Genomic DNA, 25,180 nt, shown 5'->3' on the forward strand with positions numbered 1-25,180 from the left:
AAATCATACCGGTCTCTTAAAAGGCAACAGAGGGGAAGCTTTATGATTCAGCTGCGAGCTTTGTGGGCAGAAGTTGTGCTTCAGATCAGAGCACAAGACATGGTTGTTGGCTTATAATCATTTCAATAGGCTACATAACTTTCAAAGTTTATTTGATTTGGAACACTATTATTAGGTATTACTGTCTTATTTGCCACAGAAAAAAAGTAAAAGTTGTTTATTTTTCAGTTACCTTAAAATTATATATCTCTCAAAATAGTTACATAGTAGAAACACTTAGATGCAATAGTGACACAACAAACAAAAATAAAATTTAAAAAATCCTAGTTAATAACATCCAGTCCAATTGGTAGTAAAATTAATGCAAAGCTGCTAAAGGTTAAGGCTTGAGCCCATGTTCAACAACATATGCATATTATTGTTATAGATTTGTCAATAAGGACAAATACCCCGCCCCCACCTCACGTTTCTTCCCCCATTTAAAACAAAATCAAACTGGGCTAAAAAGTCAGCTTCTCTTTCATCAGTTCTTAACCATTATATTTGTACAACACATTCACTGCCTAATTTTGTGTGACTAATCCATACCAAATGCCTAAACTATAATTGTATACAATTATATAAATGGGAAGAGATATTCTGAGTAATATAATCCAGTAATTGCTACATAGCAATCTATTAAAACTTCTCAGACAAAACGGTTGGCTATCGCCTCCCCCTCTTTAAAAAATCAAGGAAAGGGGAAGGGTCCAACACTTTCTAATCTTAATTGTTCTTTTACTCAACAGTTTCATTGGTGGTTAAAGATCAACTTCATTCAATTATGACAGTTAAAGAGCGATAAATGGGTGGGCCTCCCATCTTTCCAAAGCGCATGTGTGAGGAGAAAAAAGAGCTCCCCCACAAGCGCGCTTGAGATCTTTTCTCGCGCAACCTTACACTTCAAACGACGCGCAAAAGGAGAACACTACATTTCCCAAGCTCCCTTAGTGGGTGGGACAACCCCCGCGCTTACGCGCCGATGCTGAACTCAGGCTGGGCCTGGATGAGGGAGAGGGAAAGAGAGAGATTGAGTCGCCTGAGGAGAAAACTGGACTTAGCCGGGCCGTTAGAGCGGGTATGACCCTTCGGGGCCGCAGGTCGGCCCCGCTTCCCTCTCTCCCGGGCAGGTAATGAGCGAGAAGGAGCTCCTTCCGAGCCGCTGCCGAGAAGGACGCGGGTCCACCAGGGTTCTGCCGCGGGGCAGGTGGGCAAGATGCGCGTTGGGGGGCGCTGGGTATTGGAGGTGCAACCAGAGATCGTGGCTCCGCTCGGCAGGATGTGAGGACGGCCGAATCCTCGAGGCCGTCAGGTACTGGGATGGCGGTGGAGGTCCGCCTCCAGGGAAAAAGAATAATTATAGCGCATGCCGATATGAAAGGGAGATCAGACCACTGAGGGGTGTGACAGGACAGGCACCTTTTGTGAGCACTGAGAATCCTTCGCTAGAGTCTTAATTAGTTCGAGGCATCTTGGCCTTGTTTTTCCCTGGCCCCTTCCAGGTAGCCCGAACAGGAGCTCCCAGCATGTGCCCTCGAGGGTCACGTGTCCTGACTGAGGCGGAGTAACAAACATCCCCTCATAAATCAAGGTATGAAATATCCAACGTCGGAATTCTTTTACGAGTTAGAATATCTAGGAAATACTTCATGCACGCAAACACAAATACCCGAATATAACAACAACTACAATAATAATAATATTTATTTATAATATTTATAATATTAGCACCAGTCAATGGTATTTGTGACACATTTTTAAATGTTCAGTTGACTGAGTTTCATGTTTAATGAATACAAGAGATAATAATAACCTATGACATCGACAGGTTGTACCTGCCAAGAAAAATAGGGGGCAGAGGGCTATTGCAAATCCATCAAATTGTAGAAGAAAAATGAAGTTTGAATGATTGTGTGACCCAAAGTACAGAAAAATTGCTGCAGGCTGTGAAAACAGAGAACGTTATAAAAACAACAGAAGTAAAGACAGAATATAAGGAAAAACAGCTGGATGACAGATTAAATAGATAAAAAACAAAGCTTTGCATGGACAGCACTTGAAACACATTGAAGGAAAATGTGATGACAACTACTTGGGCATGGCTTAAGATGGGAACCATCAAGAAAGAAATTGAAGTTTTACACTGGCTGCTCAAGAACAAGCACTACAAACTAATGCCATGAAAGCAAAGATACAAAAACCCACTGACAATCCAAACTCCTGATTTTGCAACAACAAAGTCAAAACTGTTTCACATTTAATATGTGAATGCAGCAAAATTGCACAAACTGATTAAAAAGCTAGAGACAACCGAGTTGCTGAATTAATCCACTAGTAGTTATGTAAAAAAATATGACTTACCTGTATCCCAAAAGTCATGGGAACATAAAGTGGAAAAAGTTATCGAAAATGAGAAGGTGAAGCTCTTGTGGGACTTTTGAATACAGATGGATTGTCATTTGGAATACAACACACCAGATATCACAGTTGTCGAAAACTGAAACGTACAATTTATTGATATCGCGGTACCAGGAGACGTCAGAGTCAAAAAGAACTGGAAAAAAAAATGAAATATCATATCCTGGGCATCGAAACTACACAGCTATGGATGAAACATGTAACAATAATACTCGTCATCCGGGCACTTGGTACTATGTCCAAGAATTTTATAAAACACATCAAGACATTGCAGCTTCCTGCAGTAACACCAGCGGAACTGCAAAAACCTGCTCTACTCAGAATATTATATATTTTAAGAAGATACTTGATTTGATACCTAGGATGCTGGCAGCAACCCATATCAATCATCAGTATCAGTCAATGATATTTGTGACACATTTTTAAATGTTCAGTTGACTAAGTTTCATGTTTAATAAATAAAAGAGATAATAAAAAAGAAAGAAATCACGATTTATTGGCCAGTGATGTCAGCAATAGTAGATGCCTGTTGTGGGGAAAATCTGTTCTTAGATGAATGGAATCAATTAAATCAATAGCAATAGCAATAGCAATAGCAGTTAGATAAGACCAGGTTTTTTTTTAATCTTATTACAACAACTCCATAGATTTACAGTAGAAATTGTTTTCTTTTTGGCACCTGACATTCCCAAACTGCCGTTGCTTCGTGATTTATGGGAGATGTTTTCTTCCCTGTTTTATCCCCCCCCCCCGCACCTTAGTCCTCTCTTTGATTCCAAAAGAGGACAGGCACAGGAAGTAACCTGAGCTCCATTACCTATAGTAGAAATTCGTTATCTATGCGTATGGATGCATTATCTATAGTAATTTGAGTTCTTTTGCCTATAAATATGTAAGCTTACATCATTTGTTACTTATGGATTAGTCTCTCCTGCCTTTCTGAGATATATAATTATGAGAAAATCTGCTCTTTTATGTGTACATGTGTACATATGTTTGTACAATCTCAGACAAAACAGGTCTGCAAACCTTGATGTTTAAGTATTATTATTTTTCTGAAATTTGGGAATGGGCTACAATCATAAAGCAATATATATGTAATCTCCATATAACTGCAAGTGCAGTTGAACAAATATAAAAATTGGTTCACAGTTTAAGAAGAACCAAATGATGCATGTGTGAATTATGGTTATATTTCTAGCTGATGGCAAATAACATATCTAATATGAATATTTGCACTTCTCTATTTTTTTTTATTTAAATCAAAGCATAAATTTATTTCTATTACCTCTGGAAATCAAAATCCAAGAACAGTATTTTGGATATCTTAGTTTGTTTTACTGAAAGTAGAATTTTTTGAAAGACGTTCTTCTAGAAAATACATTACTTTCATTAATTTCCATTTTCCCCTGAAATTTCTTTTGTTTCTTATAATTGCTGTGGAACTAATAATAACATTAATATATTTTTATTTCATGCTGTGTACTAGTTTGATTCTAACTGGAAATTTTGATTATAGTATATTTGTATCTGGTTTTCCCTGTAGTTTGGTCTTATTGTGAGCTTATATGATACATTGTTAAGGAAAACTGCAATATAGTTGAAATGCCAAGCTATTCATCAGATCAGAATGCTTTGCTGAGTTGGATTTGAATGAAAATTTGGGACAAAAAGGACTCTTAGAATAAAAATAATGTTTCTTTAATAAGAAACCATATATTGGTATATGTGTGTATATATATATCCACATCCACACACACACTTCCATTAAGAATTGTTGTACAAAGTAGTCAATAATTTTTCATTAAGAAATTTCAGTAGAGAAATATAGTACCAGTTAACATATATTTTATTATGCTTTTTAAAAATCTAAATAAAATGTTAATATATACTGCAAGTCCATGAACAATATGTCATACTCAAAATTAATAAATCAGTTGACTGTACATGTCTAATATATAAGTAGTTCTCATTTAATAATTATTCATTCAGCAACCATTTGAATTTTTGAGTCTGAGCAAAAGAGATTTACAACTGGTCCTTATAGTTTGGGCCACTGCAGGGTCCCCACAGTCATGTGACCTTGATTCAGGTGCTTAGCAACTGGCTTACAATCACAATATTCCAACATTCTGCAGTCACATGGTCACCATTTGTAACCTTCACTGCCAGCTTCTGAGAAGTCAATTTAATGGGGAAGCTGGCAGGGCATTGCAAATGGTGACCAATGGTGACCTCAGGATGCCACAACCATGTGGGGTTCACCTAATGACAGCAACTGAGAATATTGAACTGCCTTTTCCAACCATATGGCTTAGCGATGATATTCCCTATCTTAGCTATCATTGGTAAGCAAAGACTGCCTGTAATAATATACAGCAATCTCTGAAATATTGGGAATGCTAATGCTGGTTTCTATGAAAGGTTGGATGGGTCTCAGAAATATTGATTTTTGATCTACAGTATTAGAGTCAGTCATACTTACTGAAGAAAAATCAAGTCAGTAATTTGAGACATCAGTATGTTGTCCCTGACTAAATTTTATAAAGATTATGGTATTCTGAAAAAAAACCTATATTTTAAAATGTTATGCCAGAAGGAATAATTATAGATAATTTGTACATTAAGTACACATGGGCAGCACAATCTAAAGCTATCTCTTAAAGTTTTGCAACCTATTGCCTGGTTAAACAAGATCATGGTTATATTTGTAGGACCGAAGTGAGCTTGAGAGCTATTTTATGGGGTGAGGCAATGGCTAATTGAATTTAAACAACTGCTTCTGTGTTTAGCAGGAAAAAAACAGGCAATAGTTGCTTTTTTACACAATTGTTCAAAAAGCGATGTTTGTAGAATTTCTAACTTTATTAAACATTTTGAGGAAAATTTGTATATATCTTGCTTTTAATTGAGCAAATGGGTGACATATGAGTTCAATAAATGAATACATATATAAATATAGATCTATTTAAGATATCTAGGATCTTTAAGGAGAAACAGCACTGAATATAAAATAATAATAGAATTTGAGGTTTTTTTTAATAGAAACTTGATATTCTGATTGAATGACACTTGGCAGTACTTCCAAGCTGAATTTTTTTACTGTTTCGCACCTATAGACAATATCTTGCCAGACTGAAAACTATTACCTGCTGCAACTACAATTTAGTCTGTCAACTATTACAAGGAGGCTGTCTTTCTCTCTCACATGATATCTGGGCTGAGTTGTTGATGTTATTACTCCTCTGGAATGCACCCCTTCCCTCCTGGGGATCCACCTCCTTAGTACTTTCCATCACATAGTTAACAACTATGTGTTTAGGTTAACAACTCCTTTGTTTAGTGACCATTTGAACCTACGATGGCACTGAAAACGTAGCTTTGCAGTTGTTTCTTAAAGTTACAACAGTCACTTTGATCACCATTTGCAAGCTTCATAGCTAGCTTTCGACAAGCAAAATCAGTGGAGAAGTCAGTAGTCAATTGTAAGTTGTGGTCATATGATGTTGCACTTAACCACCACAGTAGAACTGTCAAAAACTCTGTTTCAGTCTTTTGATATTTCAGTTAATGACTACATTACTGAGTTACAAAGTTGCCAGTACCAATTGCAATAGTTAAATGAGGACTACCTATATATGTTAGCATACTATAATGAAATAATATCTAAAAGTCAATGAAGATACTTTCATTTTATCAAAAGGATATTGGTGGCAGCTAATTTTAATAAGTTCTGTGATTATTATTTGAGAACCAATTGAAGTTTTTCTGTAATCTTTTAGAGCAGTCTGATATACAGTAGATCGTTTTAATTAAAACTTTATATTCTCATAGCTTTTAAAATTCCTAGGAAGTTCTAGAGCAATATTTGTCAAACTTGGGAAATTTAAGATAGGTTGATTTTAATTCCCATTGTTTGGTTGGGGAATTGAATTCCTCACATCTTAAAGTTACCAAGTTTAAAAAACCATTTTAGAGCATTCACTTACTTCTAATGATAGAGTAGCCACATAACAAACAGATAAGAGACCAAGAAGGGATAAAACCTATAGTGCCAAGGCACATGTTAGTATTGTTTAAAGATAAGTATTTGACTGGCAGTTATTACTATTATATTTTATCCTGTCTTTTAAAAATATATTTGATTGTTTGATGGCAACCTCTAAAAAACCCTGCCTGTTTTCCTAAAAACAACAACAACAACAACCTGTGAGGTTGGTTAGGATCAGAGACACTGATTGGCCCAAAGTCACCCAACCAGCTTTCATGCCTGAGGTTTAGAATTCATCTGGTTTCTAGACTAGTACCTTAACTAATACATCAAACTAACTGTCTTTTCTCATTGGAAGCTAGAATAACTTATGAGATAAGAAGTGGTTGATTTTGTGAAGGCAGCCTGTGGGCTTAGTTTGTTGTAAACTTTTTGTTGTTGTTAACTCAGCTTATATAAGTTGTAGTGTAGGAACTTTCCTTTTGTTTGCCTTTCTGTATCTGGCATTCTTATTGGGCTTTATCAGTTTCTGTTTCTTGTGATATGCCATTTTAATGACATTTCACTAAAGGGAGACATTGAATAAGAAAAGAGGATTCAAACACCTGTGATCTGTTGCCATAAAATCTGTCAGTTTTCAACCAGTGGCAAATTTGCAAGGATAGAACATCAGTAGTTACAGAGATGCCACATGACAGGAGCTGATCTTAGATCTTACTTTGAATGCAAAATTGGCAGTACTTTGGCGGACGTGAAGGGTAGATGACTTTACATTGACAGTTTTGTGATGGGTTTCACTTTACAGTATGAATAGGATATAATAGCCAAATAGTCACAAGTCAGGTTGTGCAAACTTTCAGATGCATTTCCAATGTGGAATTGAGAAAATTGACTTAATATAATGTTTTGTAAAAGGAATTAGCTTAATTAGTATATTTAAAAAAGAAAAACTGTTGAGGGATCAGAGACCATACTGCAACCATACAATGCTTTGAGGTTTGCAAGAGGCCTTCTGCAAACCAGGATTTCACTGAAAGAAGCTTTATTTTGTTGTTTGTATTTTAAACTGTGAGAATGGGACTAGAAGGCCTCAAGAAAGCAAACTATTTTCATTCTTACTTGAAAATCATCTAACTCCTTCCATAATGATCCAAAACAATACCAAAAAATTCTCAAAAGTCTTCTACTCACAATTACCCTCATATTTTTCTTAAAAAGAAAAAAATGCAGTCATTTTGCTGCTGAATTTTGGAACACTATCTCTGAGAAAACTACAAATGTGGTGCTAAAGGGAACAAATCACTTGCTCTTGTTCTATATGGATATGCTAAAATATTGCAATAATTGTTCCGTAGCATATTTCACAACATGCAAATGATTTTCATAAGTCATCTTAAAACTTAATGGAAATAAAAAAGAAGCATCCCATTCTTAGAACTCTTATTATGGTACTCTAATTCAAATACATGTTGATCCTATGCTGTCTACATTTGTGGTTATTGCACTAAAAAGGATATTGGAGATAAAAATAAAACAAGAAAACCTTTAGGGTTTGTTAATGGTTTGGAGTAGCTTCTTATGAGGTATATTACAGTAGTTGGAGCTTTTATCTGAAAATAGCAAAACATGAGATGCAAAATCATACGTGGCTTAGGCTAGTGCTGGTGAACCTTTTGGGTTCAGCATGTCGAAAGTTCAGAAAATTCCTGATTTTGCTGGCATGTAACCCCCTCCACCTGAACAAAATAAAACCTTTTATAAATCCATTTATTTATTTATTTTTTAAATACAGTCCAATCATGTGTAATTCCCGGGATCTGCTCTGCATCACTTACCTTCAGGCAGTGTTCCCTTTCTTTTAACCGGCCTCTGTGGCTTAACCAAAGCAGCTCTGGGTCACATGAGGCCTTCATTCTTGAACTGGTTTCAGAGAATGCAGCCTTTGCAGCTTCCAAAAACTATGCAAAAGCATGCTCCATTCTTGCACAATTTTCAGAAGGTTTGGAGGGAGTGCGAGAGCACCACCTGCTTGTGCAACTTCTAGAGGTTGCACGAGAACACACACCATTCTCAAGTGGCCTCCACAGCCTCTAATAATGACTCATGAATGGCGTATACTTTTGTCAAGGGATGATTAATGCTTGTCATCCAAAACATTGTGCCTTGTCACCTTTGACATATGTGTCATAGCTTCAGCATTATTGGTTATACTAAGAGAAGAAGAAATAAGAGAAGAATCATCTGGTATACCACAGGTAAGAGGAGGAGAAATAACTTTTTCTACTAATAATAAAAGTTTAGAATTTATTGTTAGCAATTCAGCAGACTACAGTATTAATGTCAGCTAATAAGTGGAAAACTATTAATGTCTCCTGAATCGCTAGCCTTACGTGGATACTTAACCATTGTGTGCCACAAAGCAGGATTAGATCTGCCTATAGCCTAACCCAGGAAGACTGCTCTGATTTTATGAGAGTGGTAGCATAAAAGTAAGCTCTGGTTTGTTGTACCTCATGAGTTTTCTAGATGTTTACAAATTTTCTGCCTTACTTTATAAGTGACTCATATTAGCTAGCTATCGGTCCAGAATTTTTAGTACTGAACCTTATCATAGATAGTCACTACCTAGGCTTCTGTAGATACTGGCTTCTATCCTGCTCTCTTGGAATAATTAGCCAAAAGAATAAATCAGGAGTCAGGCGTGAAAAAAGGAACTGGATAGTTTTACTTATGAATGTAATAGTGTGTTAGATTGTGCCTAAAATAGAACAGTCAGCATAGACTGCTTCAACCTGTCTGGATCTATTTTTAATACTCTAAACCATGTGGTAAAACCACAACCTTTCGCATTTTATATCTGGAAGAACTAAAGTCACAGCATGGTAGGGAATTTATATATATATTATTGAATATATTTGAGATATTAAGGTTTTAGAAAAGTAGAGGTTGTTACTCCTACAAATTATTAATAATATCAACATAGTTTAACCCCTGGTCTAAAATGAAGCTGAGTTAATATTAATCACTAGGACTGAATATTTACAGCCAAACTGTTTAAATTATTCAGAAGATCCCAGACTGTTTAAATTAAACTACAAGTCTGGGTACACTTGTACTTTTCTATGCATTACTTTTATTTTGATTTTTTTCTGTATCTTCTTGGAGTTGAAAAATCAATTATAAAATGTAATATCAAGTTCATTTTGTTTGGTTTGACTTATTTTAGAACTGGGTTGTGGGGTTTTTTGGGGGGTTATAACTTTTATTATCTATATCCCCTATATACAAAATTTAGATTTTAAGGTCATTGAAAAAAGTTCCTACTATCTTATACTTTTTAAAACATCAAGAATATTGTTGTTCCTATATGACCAGAGAAATATGCTGAGCACTTCAGGCTTGAATAACATTTCTAAATGTTGCAACAACTAAATTATGTTTTTGTGTGTCATTATGATTTGCGTAGTTGAAAGCAGTTTTGAAAACTTTTCATACTTAATCCTAAATAGAATTTATAAATTAATTTTTGAAACTTACTATGTAACCAAAATTGATTTATTTGTAACGTCACTTTCTCTCAGTTGAACATGTAATTGAGCATGGGCTGTCTCTCAATTAACCATGTAATTGAGCATAATATTTGTGTTCCAAGGTTGGCAAAATAATTAAATTGTCAATATTCCAAATAATTTGTAATATTGGGGCAGTATGGATATTACGATAAGGGTACATTTCTTGCTAATTTCTAGTTTTGATCAGGAGAAGTTGAACAAGCTTGGGAATATCCTCTATGACCCTATGGTTTATATAGCTTTATATGTGTGCATACCCATACAATTTTATCAAAACATGCCTGACCACTCAACCCATTACAGCACAACCAACACAAGCTATAAATAGAATATCACTGCCATACATTAGAAACATCTCAAAAGCAACCAAGAGACTATTGCTCTCCATATCACCATAGTATCACCATAGTACACAAATAAACTAAAATCCTCCAAAACATCTTAAATAAATTAAAAGCCTCAGTAGCCCAAGAAGAAAAAAACAAGAGTCATTACAGTATAACAGTGTTGGTGAATGTTTTCGGCACTGACTGCCAAAACAGGAGCACATGTGTGGGGGAGTGCCGGAAACTGTAAGAGCAGTTCCCCGATGAACATGCATGGGAGTGCCAGAAACCGGAATAATAGTTCTCTGGCATGCATGCGTGCACAGGAAGCTGAGTTTCTGGTTTCCAGTATGCGCATGCGCGCCGTTCACTTAGTCTTCTGGTTTGTGATGCACCAGCTGGTTGGTGTGCATGCGCATGGCAGAAACTGGAAGCTCAACTTCCTGGTGCACATATGTGCGTGTGCACCGGCAAGCTGGTGCTCAGCTCAGTTTCCTGGGGCACACGTGCGCCGGGGAACTTGCCTGCTGGTTTGCGGCACTCGCACGCATGAAGACCAACGGAACCCAGAAGAGCAACAGGCGATAGCTGGTTTGCCCGGAGAGATGGCTCTACATGCCACTTCCAGCACGTGTGCCATAGGTGCGCCATCACGGCAGTATAAGAACTGTAACAGCCACTAGGTAGGAAGCATAAGACTAGCAGAAGGCACCCATGAACATCAATTACAGTCAGAAAACATGATAAAAACTGCTTAGACACATGGACAGACTCAAACATAATTTCAACTGGAAAACTTTGAACATCCTAGACCAAGCTAAATCTAAAAACAGTAGGAAATTTCTGGAAGCTTGGGGCTTAGATATGTTAGCCATCAACAGAGTTATTTAGCCACCATTCAAAAAAGACAATAACAAAGCTAGGAGAGAAACAAAAAGGCCACAACACATCTTCTTCAGCAGCCAACATCCAGACAAGTAGAGATTAATATCAGACAAACGATCAAGAAAATAGCCTAATCAAAAAACTACTATGGAGAAAATAACACCCGCAACAATACTGGCAAGACATGCTGCGGTATATAAACAGAGAGCAAAAATCACATATCAAATATTGATAGTTTCATTTTAATTATTTATAAAATTGATAGACTATCCTTACCACAGGGTAACTTTGGGTATCTTACAATCATAAAAGATAAAATATTTATATAATTACCTGTTATAATAATATATTGCACATTTTCTGATTGACTACAGGTAGTCCTTGACTTACAACCATTTATTTACTAACAGTTCAAAGTTACAAACGGCGCTGAAAACCATGACTTATGATTGTGTTTCACATGATCATTGCAAATCCACATGGTCGCATAATTTGGATGCTTGGCAACTGGTTCATATTAATGACAGTTGCAGTGTCCTAAGGTCGTGTGGTCATCTTTTGTGCTCTTTTGACAAGCAAATTCAAGGGGGAAGCCCAATTCACTTAACAACTGGGTTACTAACTTAACAACTGCAGTGGTTCACTTAACAACTATAGCAAGAAAGATTGTAAAATTGAGCAAAATTCAGTTTACTATGGTCCCAATTAGCAACATAAATTTTGGGCTCAATTGTGGTCATAAGTCGAGGACTACCTGTATTCAACTTGATTGTTTATGTGTCATCAAATTGAAAACCACATTTTCTTCATGTTGATTAGCCTGCTAGCGTGGTGTCAGGAAAGAACAGGAAAAGGGTGACACATGCATCTTGATATATAATCACGGATCTTAATGATTGTCCGGTTACACTTATGACCATCATTATGAATTGTTTTGAAAGGATGATAAAGAACTTTATTGTATCCAGGCTCCCTCCAGCGTTTGACTCACTTCAGTTTGCTTATTGCCCAAATTGTTCCACAGAGAATGCTATTTCCTCTTTTCTCCATCTGAGCTTGGCACACTTAGAGGAAAGTACTCATGTACAAATGCTGTTTGTCGACTTTAGTTCAGCATTTTATACAATCATTCCTCAGCATTTAGTAGATATACTGGGCCTTTTACGCTTCAATACTCCTTTGTGCTGGATTCTTGATTTTCTCACTGATAGGCCCCATTTTGTACGAGCTGTAACTAATATTTCTAACACCATATTCTTGAGCACAAGTTTTCCTCAGGGCTTTGTTTTAAGTTCGCTGTTGTTCACCCTGCTGATCCATAACTGTTGTGCTAGTTTTGCGACCAACCATATTGTGAAGTATGTGGATGATACAACAGTGGTGGGTTTTCCTTATACCGGATGGCAATGAGGGTGATTACTAGGAGGAGGTTGAGGGTTTGATGAACTAGTATAATAAAAACAGCCTGGTTTTAAATGTATGAAAAACAAAATAAATCATTGCCAATTTCAGAAAAGGCAGGCATACCCATACATCTCTGTGTATTAACAATTCACCTGTGGAGGTGGTTAGTACTATCGGGTTTTTGTGTGTGCAGCTGCTGAGGTTGTTTTGGTGGCTCACTAGTGAGACACTGGTGAAACAGGCAAAACACCTGCATTTTCTGTGTCAGATAAGCACATCTTCATTCCCCTATTCCTATTACTTTTATAGGGGGATGATTGAAACCATCCTGTCATATTGTATTACTGTGTGGTTTGAAAGCAGTAATGTTTTGGACAGGAAGATTGTGCAGAGAGTGGTGAGGATGGCATAAAGATTTATTGGAAGTTTACTTTCTTGTACAGGTATCCAAGACATAACATATAAGCGATGCCTGGCCAGAGTCTGCAGTATTGTCAGGGATGCTACACATCGTCTCCATGACCAGGTTTTCTTTGTTACCTTCTGGGAGGAGTCTTCGCAGTATTCAAAACAGAAGAGCTAGATACTGTAATAGCTTTGTACATATGGTATCAACCTTGTTAACTCTCAAGATACTATGTATTCAAAATGGATTGTAATTAGTTGTGTTTGTGTGTGTATGTGTGTGTGTATAGCATATGTATGTATATATATACAGGTATGGATATGGATATTATATATATATCCATCCATATCCATATCCATATCATATCCATATCTATATATATATACATACATATGCTATACACACACACACACACATACATACATATATATATATACACATACATACATACATACACATATACATACATACATACATACATACATACATACATACATACATATTGAGAGCGGGCATCAGAATTTCATTTTTTAACGTGTGCCAGTATGTTTACAGAAAAAAGTGACAATAAAGGTTATCTTAGATTCATTTGTGATTATGGTATTATATGTATGTTACCATTTTGGTGTCATTCTAATGTCTGGTACTTACCTTGGAGTGTAAATTGTTTTGAACTGACTTCAGTACTAATGAAAGAAATACATAATATTCAAAGCAATTGTTTAAAACCTTACTTTGTGTGACAAGTGCTGTATTCAGATTCAGACTGAATTTTAAACTCTCTGTTTATTTTTTTTATTTGCAGATTTCTGTGGTTATGAGCTAATATGATTGGTTAGCCTTATTGGCACTAAAATCTAATGCCCCCACCAATAACTTGCAAGGATTGAACACTCACAAAAGGGAATGTTACGGTGGACAGTTCATTTAGAAGGTGGGCCTCGAAGAGTAAACCACGCTGCTGTGGCTGTTGGACATAAAGTCTACTCTTTTGGTGGTTACTGTTCTGGTGAAGATTATGAAACTCTACGACAGATTGATGTTCATGTATTTAATGCAGGTAAGTTGTTGAATGTTAAGGTTTAGAGAAATGGGACTTAATTATGCTTTATTTTTTTAAAACACACACACACACACACACACACATATATATATATATATATATATATATATATATATATATATATATATATATATATATATATATAATGTTAATTAATTTTAATTAATATGTCAGCCATCAAACATAAATGAGGCTACTGAAAATGTAAAAATATTCAATTATGGGGATAAAGAAAGGAATTTTTCATATTAAAATATTACATTATTCTTTTTTAGTAAAATTATATATTTGGGGAAGCATATGTAAAATAATACCATGTTTTGGAGAAAAAATGGAGGTGCCAGGTTATTAGTATATTTCAGGAAATCATTTACTTATTTTTAATATTATTAATTATTTATTTGCCAATTTTAAATTGTGTAATACATCAGATTGTATCTCAAGAAAGTCAAAGCTCTCCTTATTGTTTATTTAGTAAGAAATGTTTGATAACTTCAGAAGAGAATCCTATGTAGTTTCCCATTATCTATATAATCCTGAAGTGACAGTACTTGGCATATACATTTTAGTTTTTTATGAAATTTATTTGCAGCCCATCTCATATCTAATGACTCTGGATAGTAATTTAGTCCGCCCTAACCCTAAACTGAAATGATGGAACATGTTATTTTGTATTGTTCCTTCTACCCAGATGGTCACAATGAATTTTAACACTCCTTTCCATTAACCAGTCTGGATATTCTGACATACTATTATAGTACAATTATACTATAATTATGGAATTACTTCCATTTTTTCTTACATCCTTTAGAATGCTACATGTTTATCTTTTTTATCTTAATTGTGATTTTTATTTTTGATCGATCAGTTGATAAAACTTTCTGATCTTTTTTCTAATAGTCTCTCTGCGTTGGACCAAACTACCACCAGTGTGGACGAACAGCAGGGACCATGTGAGAGAAGTTCCTTATATGAGATATGGGCATTCTGCGGTGCTGATTGATGACACTATCTACATCTGGGGAGGCCGTAATGATACTGAGGGAGCCTGCAATGTATTATATGCCTTTGACGTCAGTAAGTGGTGTCCTGCTTCCATAACTTTCACTATCACATGCTTATAAAGGTGAATAGGCAGGGAAGACAAACCTTTAAGCCATTTATCTCTTATTGAGATGATATTGATGGAGCAGTGATGGCACAATAGCAATGGCCATGATATTAAACTGAGTAAGCCGAGTGTGTTAACTATAAATGAAGAATTATTGTTAATAATTACTACATTTATTATGCTTTTTAACTTTAATTATATATTTTAAATATTTATATTTTTACATGTAAACACTTCTAAATTATATACCCAATTTATCTCAATGTGTTGCCCATTAATAATAAATATTACATTTATTACCGGTATTTTTAAATTAAGCATTTAGGAAGTATTTATTAATGTAATTGCTCTCCATTTTATTTCATTTTTGTTCTTACTATAAAATAAGCTTCATTAATCTTATCATTACTGAAATTACTTTTCCTTTCAAGTTAAAATCAGCTTCTTTGACAGTGATGCTAATAGTAATAATGATGATTATGATTATAAACTAATGAGATTGAAACGATTTGTGCTTAAATTCATTTGAAACCAATGTTCTCTGTGTTTTTCTATTGACTACATAGTAGTCTCTTTACCTTGGCACAGTAGAATTCTATGCCTCCAAAATGTTAAATGCCTGTTTTTGGAAGCCTAACAAGCTTTTTGTGAAGACAGCCTCAAGTACACTGGTACAAATGGAGTAGCATGAGTTTGTGGAGGAAATGCACATGATGCAGTAGCTAATGCATTATTTGTATTAAGGTATAAATACCCTAGTATCAAAAAGAGAATAGATAAAATGAGCAAATAAGATATGTTAATATACAGTAGTGATTAAAAGTTGGTGAATCCTTTTGAATTTTAAATATATCTGCATAAATATGACTTAAATTATGATCTGTTCTCTACCCAAATCTTAAAGCTAGATAAAGACAACCTAATTAAACAAGTGAGTCAAAACATTATACTTGTTCATTCATTTATTGTGGAAAATGATCCAAAGATCTCCTTGCTTAAATGGTTAATTAGAGGCAGTTATATAAGTTCTTCATTAAATAATTGGGGGTGTTTTAGGACATACTGCTCTAAATATGACAGACTTTGACCTACCACGACAATAGAGTTCTCACCACAGAGATTATGAAGAAATTTCCAAAAATTTTTATAAATCTTAATGCTAAAAATATGGAAACATTACAAATCCATTTCTAAAGCTCTGCAATGCCATTGGTTCAGAAAACAAAAGCATTGTGAACAGTTATGAATGCATTTATCCAAGAGTGCTTTCCTATCATAATTACTCTCATGCTAACTTGATTAGAGTTTGCAGACATGATTCCATTATTAGAAAATCACTGGTTCAAAGTGGGATTCATAAGAGAACAGGAAGGTAGAAACCATAGCCTTAAGAGGAACATTCATGTTCATCTCAAGTTTGCAAAAAAAGCATTTACCGTATTTTCAACCAAAAAAGAGGGTGAAAATCTGGGTGCATCTTATACACTGAATACATCATTTTATGCCTCCAGAAACCTCATACCTTTCACAAAAGTGAATGTGCAGAGGTTTGGGAGGCCTGCAAAATGCTCCTGGGGGCTGGGGATGGCAAAAACAAGTGAAAAACAGGCCGTTTTCTGTCCCCCCAGGAGCACTTTACATGTCTCCCAAAGCCTATGTATGCCCTGTTTTTTTGCAAAAACGGGGCATGCAGAGGGTTTGGGAGGCCTGCAGAGTGCAAAAACTTTTTTTAAAAAATTACATCTTCAAAATCTTGGTGCGTCTTATACTCCAGTGCGTCTTATAGTCTGAAAAATATGGTAAATGATTCTTCAGATTTCTATAAAAATGTTGTATGTATAGATGAATCAAAAGTGGAAGTTGGGAGCATATAGGTATTGTTTTGTTTGATGGAACCCAAACACTGAATTCCTAATAAAAACATATACCAATGGGCAAGCATAGACATAGTAATGTAATGGTTTTGGAGTATTTGGCTGCCTTGGGGGCTAGTCAATTTTTCATTATTGGCAGGAGCATGAATGATGTTTGGTATAAGAAAATTCTATAGGAAAACATTTAGTCATCACTTAGATCCGTGTTTCTCAACCTTGGTGACTTTAAGTCCTGTGGACTTCAACTCCCAGAATTCCCCAGCCAACTGGTTGGGGGATTCTGGGAGTTGAAGTCCACAGGACTTACAGTCACCAAGGTTGAGAAACACTGACAGATGAATCTGAAGTGCAAATGGGTCATGCAGAAAGACAGTGATCCCAAACATACAAACAAGTCCAGAACAGAACAGATGAAGATAAATAAGATGAATATTTTGGAATGGTGAGGTCAAACTCCAGATTTAATTTGCAGAATTATTATCACAGGATCTGAAATGAGCAGTTCATGTTGAAAATTCAAACGTTACTGAGTTAAAGACGTTTGTCATAGAGGAATGGAACAGAATTCTTACATGGTGAAGTGGGAGCCTGATAATCAAGTGTAAGGAACATTTAAGTGCAATTTTTGCTGCTAAAAAAGTGGTGCAGTAAGTTATTGAATCTAAGGGGAAGCATTTTTTTCACACTGTCACATATTGGATGACTTTATGAAATAAAACAAGCTTCAAACTTTGGGGCTATTTTTTTTCACTTGGACTACTCGTTTGTATCAATAAGATTCAAATGAAGCACCGATAATATAAAAGTTCAGAAAAAATCCAAATATAGCAAATATCTTCCTAAAGATGTAAGTTAACAAATTATCTAAGCAAATTGTCTTAAGAAACAAACAAGAAAATGTGTACCAAGTTGATCTTAGCAGTTGGGTTCATTGTCTAATGTGAAAGAGGGGAAACATGGAGAAATAAATATAAGTAGAACTCAGTTAGAAAACTGGAAAGACACATTAGTTCCCACTATGGAAAAGTGGATGATAAAGATGATTTTGTTGGTTTTTATTTTTAATTTATTTTAATTTATTAATTTTTAATGCTACTTGTTTCTCCTACATAGTGACTCTGGACGGCTTTGTAATTTTATAATTTTAAAAATGGCTCAAAATGTTGTGAAATGTAAAGCAAAAGGTTAAGGTGAGGTTTTTTTTTGCATTCTATTGCACTAAAGAAAATTGGAAATCATTCTTTCTCCTCTTTGTTTATTTTTCTCATTTTTCTAACTTTTAATTTCTTCCATATTTTTATTTTTTAAGGAAACTACCGTATTTTCACGACCATAAGCCGCACTAAAAATCCTAAATTTTGATCCAAAATCGGCAGTGCGGCTTATAACCCGGTGCGCTTTATATGTGGAAAAAGATCTCCCAGCTGCTTTGCTCCTCGCGACTGCAATAGATGTCCAGAAGCGGCCCCTGGGGCCAATGGGGACCGGACCCCCAGCTCGACAGCCCCTGTCGCCTCCTGACGTCCACCGCAGCTGTGAGGAGCCGAGGAGAGCGCGGAGAAGAGCGCGCGACGGCCCCCGGCGCTCCGGGAAGCGGGAGAGGCGCGCGGCCCGGCCTCTCCTCCCTGGACGCCGCAGCAGCAGCCCCAAGCGCACCGATCCCCGCGCCCTTCGCATCGGGGCATGCTCTTGCAGCACGCCCCGATGCGAAAAACACAGAGATCGGGCGACGTCCAGGGAGGAGAAATCAAACCGCGCGCCTCTCCCGCCTCCCGGAGCGCCAAGAACCGTCGCGCGCTCCCCTCCACACTCTCCTCGGCTCCCCACAACCACAACAGACGTCCAGAAGCGACAGGGGCCACCGAGCCGGAAATCCAATCCCCACCAGCCCCAAAAGCCGCTTCTGGACATCTGTGGCTCCCGGCGCTCCAGGAAGCACCGAAAGCAGCTGGGAGGGGCGCGCGGCTTGGTTTCTCCTCCCTGGACGTCGCAGCGGCGGCCCCGGGCTCACCGATCCCAGTGCCTTTCGCATCGGGGCGCGCTGCAAGAGCATGCCCCGATGCGAAAAACACAGAGATCGGTGAGCCCGGGGCCGCCGCTGCGACGTCCAGGGAGGAGAAACCAAGCCGCGCGCCCCTCCCAGCCGCCCTCGGCGCCCCCCGGAGCGCCAAGAACCCTCGTGCCGCTCCTCGCGATGTCCAGAAGCGTCGGGAAATGTGCGGCTTATAACCCGGTGCGCTTTATATGTGGAAAAAGTTAAAAAAATTAACGTTAATTGATACTGCGGCTTTTAATCCGGTGCGGCTTTTGGTCGTGAAAATACGGTACATAAACAATGTATTAAAAAGAAAAGAATCCAGTTAGAAAATTTGTGGGTAGCTTCTTTGAAAATGACTGTGGTATTGAGTTTACTGTAATGGGCTCCCATAACAAATTTAATAAATAATAATAGTAATATTGAGAGTGCTAATACTTCTATGTTTTTTGTAAGTACCAGAAATCATTTCACTATATATCACATTAGACCTGAGATAATGTTCACAAGGAGTATTTCAAAGCAACATAGGAACTGTCACAGTTCAAAATCCTAGGCAGCCTTCTACCTACCATTTCCTATCATCCCTGGAAAGCAAATGTTCTTGAGGGAAAATAAAATCCCATATGAGTCACTTCAGGCTAGACAAAGCCCTGAGCCTATTATGCAGGGCACTGTCCTTTGCTGGCTTACAAATGCCATCTAGATTAGATGTCACAGCTCTATTTTCATCTGTTGCACTTGGTAAAGGTCCTTAGGGATAATACACAACTGAATTTAGAGATCTAAATATGGTCAACTTATGACAACAATTGGGACCAGAATTTTTACTACTAAGCAAGGCGATTGTAAGTGAGTGTTTCCTAATTTTATGACTTTTTGCCACAATTGTTAAGCAAATGATTGCAGTGGTTAAGTCAGTCATGCAGTCATTAAGCAAATCTGGCTTTCCTCATTGACTTTGGATGTCAGAAAATGGCTGTCACTGTTGCAAATGAAAATCACATGATCCGAGATGCTGCAGTTCTTATAAATACATGCTGGCTGCCAAGCAACCAAATTTTGATCAGAATGTTAGGTTTCTTCTAAATGCAAGAATCAGTTGTAAGTCATTTTTTCCAGTGCGTTGCAACTTCAAACAGTCACTAAAGGTATGGTTGTAAGTTGCAGACTACCTGCATATACTCACATAGAACAAGATTTGGCTTCACATTATGAACTTTCATTGGAGTGGAGGACAAGCCTAGCTAGTCTGGTTATGGCTATGATTGAAAGCCAAGTTATGAGAGACCTTTGTGGGATAGAGTTTTTATAGGACAGTCTGTTGCTGCTTCCTGCACCAAGGCTAAAAACTGACTGCCAACTTTGCTCAAGGAATCTCCAAGGATTATCTGTGCTTTTGGGGGGGAGGGAAATGGGACTTTTCAGGACAGATGTTGCCTTAAAATTTACACACTTTTCATTGCTGATGTTCTCAGAATTATATGCACAGGATACTTTTCATTTGTGAAAAATATCTCTTCTTCATTTAGTCATTTTCCCAAAGGATTCAAGCCTCTCTGTGACATAGTTTGTAATGATAACATAATAAAGTCAGATAACTAATGGGTTTAGAGAATTTTTAATGAACTACTGTATAGCTTTGGCACATACATTGTTTGATATGCCTTATACAGCCTTTAAATGCAAGAGTTATGAATTTTTGTCCACTAAATACAGTTGATGTATCTCCATTTTTTATTTTTATGTTTTAGGCACACACAAGTGGTTCACTCCAAAAGTTTCTGGAATGGTTCCAGGAGCAAGGGATGGACATTCAGCATGTGTTTTGGGAAAGAGCATGTATATTTTTGGAGGATATGAGCAACTGGTGAGTTGTTCTAAAGTTTGTACCATTTATATGCAGATCTACTTGCGTTCAATATTTAAATACATCTGTGAAAAGTAAAGTCAGCATTATTATTATTTTTTTGGTCAGTTACTGGTGATAGCCTAATGTTTCCAGTCTGAAAATAATGCTAAATTGCTATTGAAGTTAGAAATAAGACTCACTAAATATAGTAAGATTTGTTTCAAAACATGCAACTCGGAATAAAATAACTTGGCTTTGAGCTAAAATCTGTTTGTTAATATTTTTGCAAGCTGATTGTACTACTGAGAAACAGATGAGTAACAGTAATAACGGATAACAGATAATTGAGTTGTCTAGAAACATTTAGGCATTTTTGTCTTTATTGGTCAGACTTATTAGGTCCTGGGGCTTATCAAATATTAAGCCCATATCTATCAAATAATCTGTTGGAACTTTCTGGTGTTTCTGATGACTGTATGTGGATCATAATTATAGCTAGGTTTAGCAATAGCATTTTCAGTGAATCTGCAGAATTAACATGCAGAATGCTGTGATGCCCTCTGAAGGAAACTGCAGAAACAAAGTAGTAATTTAGGATACTAATCTATAACCCCAAATACTTTGTCTTCTTTTATGGTAACTCTAAATTTCCCAAATCCTTGACAAGGACAGCCAAATTGTATCTTTTAAAAGTTAGTACTAATTCCTGTCAGAATATTTGGCTTGAGGTTTGGGGGTGGGGGTAACCTAGTGAGTTCCATTAAACTTGCATTGCTGGGAACAAATTAGATTCAGTTTTATTATTTTAAAAGGCAGTTGATTTAGAGAAAGTATTCAGAGCCATGGATATTACTGACAATGGATTTAATAGTCATTGCTTACTTTTGATGGCTGTAGAATGGAGATAGTTTTATGATGACAACAAAGGTAAAGCCCATGCAGCTTGTAATTCTGTATTCATTTTGAGATTTGGATAATCTAACCTCTGAACAGGTGCTTTGCTTTTTACCCACTTCTTATAGTTCCCTGAATATATTCTAATTCCACAGGGAAATCTTGAAGAATTAAATTCAAGAGTTTTCTTGTCTGGGAACAAGGTAACCAATATCTCTTTAGGAATCCTAGTTTCAGTTGGCAATTTTGTTTGGACATGTCAAGTAATTTAATCACAGCTTTTTTCTTTCAGGCTGATTGTTTTTCAAATGACATCCACAAACTTGACAGTAGCAACATGATATGGAGTTTGATCTGCACTAAGGTCAGTATATATGCAAAAAGTGTATCTTTTGCTCATTAAATGATCCAATTTCTAGTTTAACATCTGTATGCTGTGGGTTAAAATCATCTGGATTATGAATACTCAAACTCCATACACTTCCACTTCTTTTATTCCAAAATTTAACTTTCCTTTGAGTGCCTCTAACAGGATTTTTTTTTCAGGGCACACCAGCTCGATGGAGAGATTTCCATTCAGCCACAATAATTGGGACAAAGATGTATGTGTTTGGGGGAAGAGCAGATCGCTTTGGGCCATTCCATTCCAACAATGAGATTTATTGTAACCGAATCAAAGTATTTGACACAGACACAAACTCTTGGCTGGATTCTCCTCCCACTCCTCTTCTCCCTGAAGGCAGACGAAGTCATTCAGCATGTAAGCTATAACACTCCATAGACTATATCTAAATGGTAGCTCAAACAAATGTCTTCAGAAGGTCATATACTGTTCTGTGTTTTTTCTGTCTATATTTTTCTGTCTTTCTATAATTAGTCATGTGCATCTGTTATGAGGAAAATGCCAAAAGCTCAACTGAGTTGAAAGAACAGTGAACAAGAACAAAAAATCAATTGCTTATCTTTCTGTCTATCATTCCGGCTTTTGGAGTTATTCTGACCTGTCTTTTCTCTGATTTTACAGTTGGCTACAATGGAGAATTATACATATTTGGTGGCTATAATGCACGCCTGAACAGACATTTCCATGATCTTTGGAAATTTGATCCAGGTATTAAACTTGCTCCTTTCATTGGTAATTTTATGTTCAGAATTATAATGATGTACTGAGCTGATTACAGGTAGTCCATGGCTTACTACCACAATTGGTATCAGAATTTTTTTCGTAAGTCCTTGTAACTTGAGTCTCACCTATTTTTATGACAATTTTTATGGTGGTCATTAAGCAAATGACATGGTGCTTAAACAAATCTCATACAAATAATTAAAAAATTCCTATTTCCTCAATGGTTTTTTTAAAAATCAGAAATCAGCAAAAATTTTTGCAAATTTGTGATCACATGACTGCAGGCCTCTGCAGCCAGTTGTAAATGCAAGATGGTTGCCAAAAACACAAATTGCAACTTGTAACTGTCAAAATGGTGCCATGGTCATAGGTTCAAGTGCAGCTGATAAGCCCAAAACCATTAATACTTTGAACCATTGTTAAATGGCCATACGTCAAAGACTACCTGTACATGTTGTATAAAATAAATGGGGGCACATAAATGTAGCTAGAGATTCCATCAGTATCAGCTGTTTATGAGTATCTGGGGACCAATTCAAATTATTAGCTTTGTTTTATTTACCCACATTCTTCTACCATAACCTACTAGAAGAAGAATGTGGGTTGGACAGCATCACCCCCCCCGATGGATTCATAACTGGCTGACCAACCGCACTCAACGTATAGTCCTCAATGGAACTGCATCTTCATGGAGGGAAGTATGCAGTGGAGTACCCCAAGTCTCTGTTTTAGGCCCAGTACTCTTCAACATCTTCATCAATGATTTGGATGAGGGAATAAATGGGGAACTCATTAAATTTGCAGATGACACCAAGCTGGCAGGAATAGCCAACACACCAGAAACTTGAACATTGGGCACTATCTAATAAAATGAAATTCAATGGTGAAAAGTGTAAGGTTCTACAATTAGGCAAGAAAAATGAAATGCACAGGTACAGTATAGGTGGTACCTTCCTCAATGATAGTAACTGTGAGAGGGATCTTGGAGTCCTAGAGCCAAGGTGGCGCAGTGGTTAAATGCAGCACTGCAGGCTACTGCTAGATCAGCAGTTCAGCGGTTCAAATCTCACCGGCTCAGGGTTGACTCAGCCTTCCATCCTTCCGAGGTGGGTAAAATGAGGACCCAGATTGTTGGGGGCAATATGCTGACTCTCTGTAAACCGCTTAGAGAGGGCTGAAAGCCCTATGAAGCGGTATATAAGTCTACTGCTATTGCTATTGCTAGTGGACAACCATTTAAATATGAGCCAGCAGTGTGCAGCAGCTGCCAAAAAAGCCAACACAGTTCTATGCTATATAAACAGAGGGATAGAATCAAGATGACGTGAAGTGTTAATACCACTTTATAATGCCTTGGTAAGGCCACACTTGGAATACTGCATTCAGTTTGGTCACCACGATGTAGAAAAGATGTGGAGACTCTAGAAAGAGTGCAGAGAAGAGCAACAAAGATGATTAGGGGACTGGAGACTAAAACATATGAAGAACGGTTGCAGGAACTGGGTATGTCTAGTTTAACGAAAAGAAGGACTAGGGGAGACATGATAGCAGTGTTCCAATATCTCAGGGGTTGCCACAAAGAAGAGGGAGTCAAAATATTCTCAAAAGTACTTGAGGGTAGAACAAGAAGCAATGGGTGAAAACTAATCAAGGAGAGAAGCAACTTAGAACTGAGGAGAAATTTCCTGACAGAACAGTTAATCAGTGGAACAGCTTGCCTCCAGAAGTTGTGAATGCCCCAACACTGGAAGTCTTTAAGAAGATGTTGGATAGCCATTTGTCTGGAACGGTATAGGGTCTCCTGTCTAGGCAGGGGGTTGGACTAGAAGACCTCCAAGGTCCCTTCCAACTCTGCTGTTGTATTGTATTGTATATATGGGTCTTAGTCCACAGTGTTCCCATTGCACTACTGTAGTGAAATACGGCAACAGGGAATAACCATCTGCAGCATGCCCTAAGGATTCTTTGAATGTGCAGAAGGGATGTTTAAAAATATTAGAGTGGGGTTTTTTTTTGGTTAAATGATGTGATCTGTTAAAATGGAATTTGCACAGATGGAAATATGATTCACAGCTCCTACAACTTCAGTCTGTAATTAACTCAAAATTACTTGTAAAAATTCATGTTTGAGAAAATGTAGGAATATATATATATATATATATATATATATATATATACACACAC

General features: G+C 36.9%; 1 protein-coding gene across 5 annotated transcripts in view; it reads left to right on the top strand.

The window, feature by feature from the left end:
• The first annotated feature begins 1,009 nt into the window (after positions 1 to 1,009).
• KLHDC3 (kelch domain containing 3) overlaps positions 1,010 to 25,180 on the top strand; it is a 50,218-nt gene continuing 26,047 nt past the window's right edge. Inside the window, exons 1-8 of one of the 5 annotated variants that reach the window (XM_087717639.1) lie at positions 1,013 to 1,169; positions 1,542 to 1,630; positions 13,847 to 14,101; positions 15,005 to 15,181; positions 20,879 to 20,994; positions 22,163 to 22,234; positions 22,417 to 22,630; positions 22,895 to 22,981. In XM_087717639.1, coding sequence (XP_087573765.1) covers positions 13,948 to 14,101; positions 15,005 to 15,181; positions 20,879 to 20,994; positions 22,163 to 22,234; positions 22,417 to 22,630; positions 22,895 to 22,981 — 820 coding nt within the window. In that variant the 5' untranslated portion in view covers positions 1,013 to 1,169; positions 1,542 to 1,630; positions 13,847 to 13,947. Of the gene's footprint in view, positions 1,247 to 1,541; positions 1,631 to 8,628; positions 8,704 to 13,846; positions 14,102 to 15,004; positions 15,182 to 20,878; positions 20,995 to 22,162; positions 22,235 to 22,416; positions 22,631 to 22,894; positions 22,982 to 25,180 lie in introns of those variants that run through there. The other 4 variants (XM_014052370.2, XM_087717640.1, XM_087717642.1 and 1 more) reach the window with 4 other exon arrangements.

The sequence above is a fragment of the Thamnophis sirtalis genome, unplaced genomic scaffold, assembly GCF_051295495.1.
Source record: "Thamnophis sirtalis isolate CommonGarterSnake01/CBP01778 unplaced genomic scaffold, rThaSir2_p1.2 scaffold_6, whole genome shotgun sequence".
Classification (NCBI taxonomy): Eukaryota; Metazoa; Chordata; class Lepidosauria; order Squamata; family Natricidae; genus Thamnophis; species Thamnophis sirtalis.